The sequence below is a fragment of the Poeciliopsis prolifica genome, unplaced genomic scaffold, assembly GCF_027474105.1.
Source record: "Poeciliopsis prolifica strain line A6 unplaced genomic scaffold, Auburn_PproV2 SCAFFOLD144, whole genome shotgun sequence".
Lineage (NCBI taxonomy): Eukaryota > Metazoa > Chordata > Actinopteri > Cyprinodontiformes > Poeciliidae > Poeciliopsis > Poeciliopsis prolifica.
This window is the reverse complement of record NW_026562519.1, coordinates 56,400-65,371: the sequence shown is the minus strand read 5'-3', so window position 1 is coordinate 65,371 and position 8,972 is coordinate 56,400. Positions and strand designations below refer to the sequence as shown.

Here is an 8,972-nt window from a genome sequence, read left to right as displayed (position 1 = left end):
CTGTCAATATTCAGGCCCAGAGTAGTGAAGAACAAACTATTGTAAAAGTGCTCCAAACTGAGGTAAAATCAAGTAAGAAACTAACCTGTTAGAGTGAGGCCTGAGAATGGAGAAGCAGCTTTAGTTCACACCTTTATATACCTATATAGCTGATACTTTATACAGTTGAACCATAAATATTTTTTTGTTTATGGCGAAAACACAAATTCAAACACATAATGGCTTATTCTTTTACTTAAAGCTCATGTAACAGTGTGAGAAATGTATTTAATTAGTAATATGCAATGCATGTCTAAAACTCAATGTCATCTTGTGGATGTTGAAGTGTTGTTGACACGTCACTGTATTGTATAAAACTAAGTCTGAGTTTGAATTCATGGCATTTTCTCAGGAACTGTGACCTTGTCTGAACATGTTTGACCTGTCCACATTTGTTTCAATAAATGTCCTGTTTTCCTTACTTAAAATGCATATATAACCTGAAAATAGGATATCTCTTACAAAATAACAGCACAACACAGTAAACTACAAAAAACTTAGCTTTTATTTTCTCCCTCACAACTCAGAGTCTAATACAAAGCTGTCAAGTCTGTTCACTGCAATTGGAAGAAGTGATCAGTAAAGCCTGAAAAGAGAAAAATCGTGCAAGTAATCAAGACCATTTCAAATTATATTCTGCAAATTACACAGAAAATATAAATGAGTTATTTATTTAGTACAACCAAACTCTCAAAAGCTCCTGGCTAATTGTTCATAAAGTCAGTGAAACAAATGATAGAAATCAAGAACATTAAATGAAATATGGAAGGTAAAAAAAAACTTTCTTAAATGTGTTATGTTCATTAAAATAGCTATTCTTAACCTAAAGGATAGTATAGTTTAAGATAACGCACAGAAGGTAATCCTCCAAGTAAAATTAATTTGGCAAATATTTGTGTGCTTAAATATATTCTAGAGGAAGGCCTTATTTATCCTAATTTAGTTTCCCTAAATTCTCTTACACATTCTTTAGTTACTCTGACATAATTATTTTATTTTTTTTAAATATGCAATTATTAACAGAGGTCTTACATACTCTGCACTTAACATTTGATCTTTGGTGTCAAAATTCAGATCTGGTATACAGTCCTGTTGATATTTGATCATTTACATAAAAAAACTTAAGTTCAATGTCTTTCCAGAATTACCTAACATATCGTGGACATGTTAAGCTAACTATAAGATTATCTATTTAACTAGAGTTGTTTAAGTTTCTTAAATAGGCAAGTCTAAGAATTTTTTCTGGCTCTGCATTTGCCATTAAAAAAATGTCACCAAGTGTTTTGCTCCTTTTTATATTCTTACAGTCTCAAATTGTTCTGAAGATGAACAAAACGCTCTTTATTTATTATAGCATTGTGCTGCCATCTTTCGCAAGTTTAATGAAAATATAAGTACCTGTTTGAAAATCTATGTTGGTAAAGAACTTATTTCAAATTTCTCATTGCATTTATTTAATTTTTGAATGTAACTTGAAGTAATACATTAGGTCTGAGAAGCATTACCACATATGATGTTGCTTAGGCCTCTACCTACTATAAATTATCTTGATGAAAACACAGCAGCCACTGGTTGAGCAAAGATATGGACTGAGCCTCCCTTCCAATAGTGATTCATGTGCTCTGTGGCACAGGGATCAGCTCGAACCTTTTTAGCTTGCTTGTCACTATAACATTGGGAAATGTAACCTCATTGGGTGTTCCTTTTCTGTCAGTTGATTCCATGTTGACATCTTTCCTCAACCCTTCTTATTTATCAAGAAGTTTAACAAGGCTCTGCCGAAGATCATTCAGGTCAAAGATCTTAATGTCCAGAATTTCTATGGCCCTCTGGATCTCAGTATCCATGCGATCTCGTTCCTCCAGAGAATTACTTAGTGTCTGCTCTGTGTTCTGGATGCGACGCTCCAACTCTGAGCTTCGCATCTCCATTTCCTACAGTGAGCATAAGACATTGTTACATAAGAATTACAAACAGAGACTCAGACAATATAATAATTTGCTCATCCCTCATATCATCATGAAGTTACTGGAAGTGTGTAGAAAGTTACATAAAAAAATTAAGAATGAACCAAGTCTTGGAAAATAATTGATTTGGTGAAGATTCAATTTTTTTCATAACCCTACTATAGCTTCATTTTCAGTAAGATAATTAAATAAAAATAATTTATATAGTCCTTTATCAAGACACTATACAAGTGTCTTAATGAAAGGAATTTATTAATTTCGATTCATGCACACATTTACACTCTAATTGTGGCAAATCCTGGATCATAGCTGCCCTGCTGTATTGTGCCATTGGCCTTCCAACCATCACCAGCAGGTAAGGTGGGTGAAGTGTCTTGACAAAGGACACAACAGAGGCGTAGTAGTCTAGAGATGTTCCAATACATAGTAAATGCTAATATTTTCTTTTTTTAAAAAAGATTGTTTTGGCACTTGAGGCTCTCTATGTTTCTTGTTTGAAAAGGGTTATTGGGAAGAAAAAAGAGAGAATGTGAAGAGAAGAAATGGAACTTCTGCCTAAGCAGTCTACATTAGATGCTTTAAAATAAGCATCTAATCCCTAGTTTCTTCCAATAATCTTAAGGATCCCTCAATTATCAGGATGGCTCTTAAGATAATCTTGAGAGAAATTTCTATCTGTAGTAAGAGTGATCTGATCCTCTCTGAAGGACTACTCTGATCTAAATTATGGTTATTCAACTTATCCAATATTGCATTGTGTTCCCTGATGACTAGTCGTGTGCCGATCGATCATCCACCAATAATTAGATGATTTCCATAAAAAAGTGCATGATCGGTGATCGTCGATCACCAGTATCTTCTACTTTACCATAAGCCAGTGAGCAGCATATCTCCCCCTTTTCTCCACACTGAGCAAGCACACTGCAGCAAATCAAAGTTGTGTGGAACTTTGACGCTCAGTGTGGAGGGAATTTTGCGCGTTGCAATGAACAAAAAGTTCAGGGAGAAGCATGTCACGATCCATCAACACAGTGATTTAATATGACATTTGGAAAACAAGCACTTGATGGAGTATGGCTATGTTGAGGCTCACTGGAGAGAAAAAAAGACATCTGGAGCTGTCAGATAGCAGATAAAGCAGCGCAGAATTCTCAACACTCAGTTGGATGAGCATAATGGTCAGAAAGCTAAGAAAATAACCTGAAAAATAATTAAGTCATTGAGCTGGCGGTGGAAGATTCTGGGTTCTGCTCTTGCTGTTGGATCGCTGCTACGCACTTCTGAGATGTAATGTTTCACAGACATAGAGGCATTGAAGCTCTACCAGACAATATTTTCTCACATTCAACTTCTCCTTATCGCAAAAACGTTTTAACATATGTATTAAAACTTTCGCTGCCTTGACAGGAGATAGATAATCTGTGGAGAAAGAAAAAAAAAATAGAGCTCCTCTGTGTGTTCTGCAGAATTACACCGCTTGGTCAAAAACAATCAATCAGAACCAGAACTAAACAATTAGCCATGCTCTCAGGCAGTTTTGATTTAGTAACACAGGGTTATTTATTTTAATACAGCTTGCATTTGACTTTGAATGAATGTTTCCGTTTTTACTTGAGAACATTGAATCTAGGCAGTATTGTGAGATTTATTTGACTTTTGTATAATCTTAGGCTGTTGAGAGCCTTATGCCCAGTTCACACTACACAATTTTAGAATTGTCAGTCGATCGTCAGCCAATTTTCAAAACCCGAGAGACCACACACTAGCTGAGAAACTGTAGGTATAACGGGTTTGATCGTACCATATCCAGCCACACAGCAAGTGCACACAACACACAAACTGATTTCTCTCACTGACATTCAGATTCCAGACATAAAATCCCAAAAAACTCCACTTTTTCATACGTGAATTTATAGAGTGAACAAACACAGTAAATTTTATGGTTCCATTTTGCCAGATCAAACAGTAGCATTTACACCTAAAGACAGAAACAAATAGCCAATCAGTATCAGTGATCAACCCTCATGGGGTATCAGTATCAGAATCGGTAGGACAAAACTTAATTGGAGCATCCCTACAGACGACAATATAAATGCAGTTTGTTGAATGTAATGGGTAGCCAATGAGAAAACAATGTAAAGTAAACGTACACAGAAAACAAAACAACTTGCCATGGAGCACCAAATAGTCCCGTCTCTGGAGGGCCTCCAGGTCCTCCAGAGACATTCTTGCATTGCTTTTTTCTCTGCTACATATATGTCAAAATCCATCATTGTTGCTTCAGCCATATTTGTTTGCTCTGAACTCAAATTTGGTCTCGAGAGGTTTTGTGAGTTTTCCCATCTGACATCTGAATGTTGGTGAGTGAAATATGTTTGTGTGGTGTGTTGCTCATGCAATGTGGCTGGACATCACACACTGCAAGATCAAATTCTAAATTTTCTTTGGTTTCACAGGTTTAGAAAATCCCCCGACAATATTAAAATCTTACTGTGTGAGAAAATTATAGGAAAAGGTGCAACAGCATCAGGTACAAGAATTCAAGAGGTTCACAAAGTTGATATTAAGACTTCAACAGTTTACAAAACAAAAAAGTAAATTAGTGCTGTAGAATTTTAAAAATTAATTTAGGAGAAGCTAAATATGCTACATATTTAACAAATTTGCAAAAATGCTAAACAAGTACTTAGCTCTGCTATTAGCGCATTAGAGGAAGCGTACCCACTAATGTTGTGCACCATCTAATACCTGGCTATCTAGGACTTATGCATTTAGCTCATTGTCTGTCATGCCTACCCTTAATCTGAGAATGGCTTCATCCCGCTCATGTTCCATCTCATGGTACTCTGCCTTCTTACTTTGTAAAATGTGAATTTCCTGAAAATCAAATGAAAGGAACACATTGCATCACTTATTGTGATGTGCACATTAATTAGAGGAGAAATGAGGCATTTTCCAACCTCATCTTTAGCCTTCAGCAAGGCCTCCAGCTCCTCCAGGGACTGGGTTAGCTCATCCTTCAGCAGCTCGCTGGGACCCTGGCCTCCATGGGCTTCTAGTTCAGAAACCTAAAATAGCAGTTTGTAAGTGTAAGTCAAATGGAAATACGAGACAGTAAGTGGTGGTCATAATGTCAAATTAGTAAATTTTAAAAATCCTTAAAATGCTAAACAACTATCCACTTGCATGGTCCTTTTTATTATCAAGAGGGATACAGATGGAATATATACAAAGAAAACAAGCTATCTGTTGGATCTTTACCTAACACTTGCTGGACATTAATAAGGACACAGGGAGACGGTTACATTTTCTCATGCAATCTTCCAATTGAACGGAGAACTCTGCCCAGAGACATCCCGTTGTCTCTGTCTCCGGACCAGTTCTAACGTACTCTACAAGTGCATATTTTATTACATTGAGGCGTAGCTTAATTACAAACATTTGCATAGAAGGAGTGGAAAACACAATACACATTCTCAAGGTACTGTCTTTGCATCTCCTGAGGTTACAGTTGTTTGTTGTCTCTCTGGACCATAAAACTAGAGTTTCTTGGGGCATCTAGCCTTTGATCCACTCTCCTGCTAGGTGTCAACTCTTTCCCTCTGGTTGGCACCTGTGGTCCCCTTGTCCTCCTGTCAGGGCAATTGTGACTGCAAAGCATTCTGCTCTGTTCCGGGGATTCTCTGGTTCAGTTCCCGTCCCCCTTTGGGGTCGTAAAGTTCAGTTCCCGAGACTCTGGGTTGTATCCAAACCACTCATTCTTCCTACCAGGCTAAGTGTCACCCTGGCCATCCGTCTCCAAAGTGACTAACTCATTGCTTCAAAGATGAAAGAAACACAGATCCCAGGGGCAAACAAAGGTTTCTCAACCCTTATAGTCTCCTAATCTTGAATATTTATATAAAAACCTGTATTATGTAATACCTATGTGTTAACCTGAAAAATAATTAAGTCATTGAGCTGGCGGTGGAAGATTCTGGGTTCTGCTCTTGCTGTTGGATCGCTGCTACGCACTTCTGAGATGTAATGTTTCACAGACATAGAGGCATTGAAGCTCTACCAGACAATATTTTCTCACATTCAACTTCTCCTTAACGCAAAAACGTTTTAACATATGTATTAAAGCTTTTTAATACATATGTGACCACTTATTTCTCAGTGGTCAGGACTTTAGTATGTTCAATCCACAATTTTTAAATCATATTTAAGAAAATGTAAGGCTGTACATAATCTGCTCAGAAATATTTGCAAAGCAGCTCTATCATATTCAGAAGTATCATTTTTAATCATATAAAAAACAATAAATATAAAGCCATGTTTCATTTTTAAATAATTGTTCACTTTGTGAGAGGTGACCCTTGTGATAGTGATAATAGAATTTCAGACAGATTACCTTTAACAGTATGCTAAAATGCAGTAGCCTTAATAAGTAGAATTAAAGAGCAAGAAAAAAAATGCCTAAAATTGCCCAGACATCAGGAACAAAACTATTCAAGTAGTTCCAGGGAGGTTTCTCTGCTATTGATGTCAGTCGACAAAGCTTTCTGCTGACTTTGAAAGTGAAAAAAATAAATAAATAAAATGAAACATCTTTGCCTCTGAACTAGATAAAATATGCCCTGTTTTGTGGCATTTTAGGGCTTTCTTTGACTTAGTGGGAGGCGACTTGAAATCCTGAAGTTGCAGGTTCAATTCCAGCTTCTTGCTGGTGTGACCCTGGGCAAAGTGTATGAATGTCTGTAAGTGAGTGAAAGTGACTCTAATGACTAGAAAATTGTTGTAGAAATTTTGTACATTTTCTTTCATAATAGACTAGTACCTGTATGACCGCTTTGAGTTAAACAAGGATAATTCAAGGTCTTTTCAAAGTATTAGTTGTCAACAAAGTTTCACTGGAGCACATTTAAAGAAGAAAGACAGAAACTGGTTTTAAAAGTATATTTACACAGCAAAAAAAGCAAAGAAAGTGACATGAATGTATTACCGCTCCCACTGGTGATTTTTTATTTTCTCCTAACTGGGCCATTGAAAGTAGGATATTGGTGTCCTACAAACCTCTCTCTCTTACATTATCCACCCTAGAGACTTGAACCATTTTCAACCACCTGGCCCCCTTGTTCAAAAAGTGAAGAACTAGCTCATTATAACAAATGTAGGCCCCTCAATCATATTAATGTATTTGTTGAGATAGAATGATTTCTCTCTATCTTTTTTTAAAAGAACTTTCAGAAAATAACTTTTAAGCAAATGTACCTTTCTGTAGGTCCATATTTCTTTATTAAAAATTTTATTTTTGTGGGTATGATGTATATTCTAATCATAAATAACATAAATAAATGCTTCATAACATCAATCTTTGTCTAATCTATATAATGTGTTTCACCTACATAGTTGGGCTACTGAAATGAATTAATCTTTCAATAATTTAATGTATTGAGTGTAGGTATAGGGAGATACATCAGCAAAAATTTTAATATTGTGAAAAGGCTCATTGTTTTTTGTCACTCATTTCCAAAAGTGGAACTCAAAGATTTATTGCACATAGTGAAATATTAAGTCTTTATTTCTTGTAATTGTGATGTTTATTGCTTACAGATAATGAAAGCCAAAATAAAAATTCTCAGAAAATTGTCAAAAACTGAGAAATGAAAAATATACAAAAGGTTTGTGGTCTCCTAGCCTAGTTCAGTAGGATACAGAATCATGGGGAAGACCACTGACTGGGCAGATCTAAAGAAAACAGTCCCAGACCCCTTCCACAAAGACAGGAAGACAAGAGATCAAAGCTGAAGAAAGTGGTCGTTCTCAGAGTTCTGTATCCAAGCATATAAAACTGAGCAGAATAAGAAAGTATTATAGGAAAAGGTGCAACAGCATCAGGTACAACAAAAGTTACTACGGTTCTATGAATCCTGGATGTCCGCCAGAGACGGTGCTTCAAGCACTGATCCTGTAAAGCAGTGGTCCCCAGTCTTTATATCACCGTGGACCAGGAAGAGGGGTGAACTGTCAGACAGGCTTCTGCATGTCCCCGCTAAAACCTAGATACATGGCACAATTAAAAAATTTTTGCCCCAATTTTTGACTTACGACAATCTCATAATGATAAGGCTTCATTCAGTCAGGACTTCATGCTGACCTGACATTAGCTCGCTTAAAGTGAGTCGACAAACTATCACTATTGCTTCTACATTGTCATCCTGGTTTGTCTATGCTAAATTTACGTATGTTGGTGGTTTTACAGGATTTTCTTCTAGAATTAGGATGTTCGTGACCGAAATCCGTATGACTGGACACGAATCGATTGAACTTGTACTTTTATCAGCTCGTTTGTGGAGGTTTGGAAAATCGGCAGATAATTCTTAGATTGTACCGTGTGAACCAGACTTTAGACTCACAAGCTCTACTCCTCTCCTCACAACCACTGTCCTAACACTCTCTGATTCTGGTCGCCATGGTAATGTTTACACATCCCTTCAAAATAAGATACAGATGTGCCTCAAAAACGAAGATTTTACTTTCATAAAAATCTTACCAAACTTTAACAACAAATCAATGGGAGCCCTGAGCTTATTTCTCTGCTACGAGATGGAGCCATCCGGGAGGGATGAGACAATAACACCTGAAGTGTGTCGCTTATGCATAGGGTGCTACTTGGTCTGTACGTCGTGAAGCAGTTTCATTCCCTCATTAGCGAATCGGATGCCACATATGTTGCAGAGCGGGCTTGAAATGTGGGAATCACATACCAGGATAAAGCCAGTCTCCTGTCTCTTCTCTGTGCCTTTTCCCCTTCCCAAAGAAGACATCTGATCTGTTTCTTACTCCTTTCGCTGCTTGTGGGCTCAATGTTGGCATGCAAGACGTAACCGATAGAATCCGGTTAAAGGATTTTCAAAATGAAAAATCCTCCAGACTCAAATAATACATAAAACAGAAATATTTAATTATGTCTTGTGCGGCCTG

The 8,972-nt window shown here is 36.9% G+C and overlaps 1 protein-coding gene across 1 annotated transcript in view; it reads right to left on the bottom strand.

Moving 5' to 3' along the window:
• Window positions 1-521: 521 nt before the first annotated feature.
• Window positions 522-8,972, bottom strand: part of LOC129355759 (homer protein homolog 3-like) — a 29,060-nt gene continuing 20,609 nt past the window's right edge. Inside the window, exons 8-10 of the mRNA XM_055025378.1 lie at window positions 4,967-5,074; window positions 4,803-4,883; window positions 522-1,973 (exon numbers count right to left, since the gene is read on the bottom strand). Of these exons, the coding sequence (XP_054881353.1) occupies window positions 1,788-1,973; window positions 4,803-4,883; window positions 4,967-5,074 (375 nt within the window). The 3' untranslated portion in view covers window positions 522-1,787. The remainder of the gene's footprint in view (window positions 1,974-4,802; window positions 4,884-4,966; window positions 5,075-8,972) is intronic.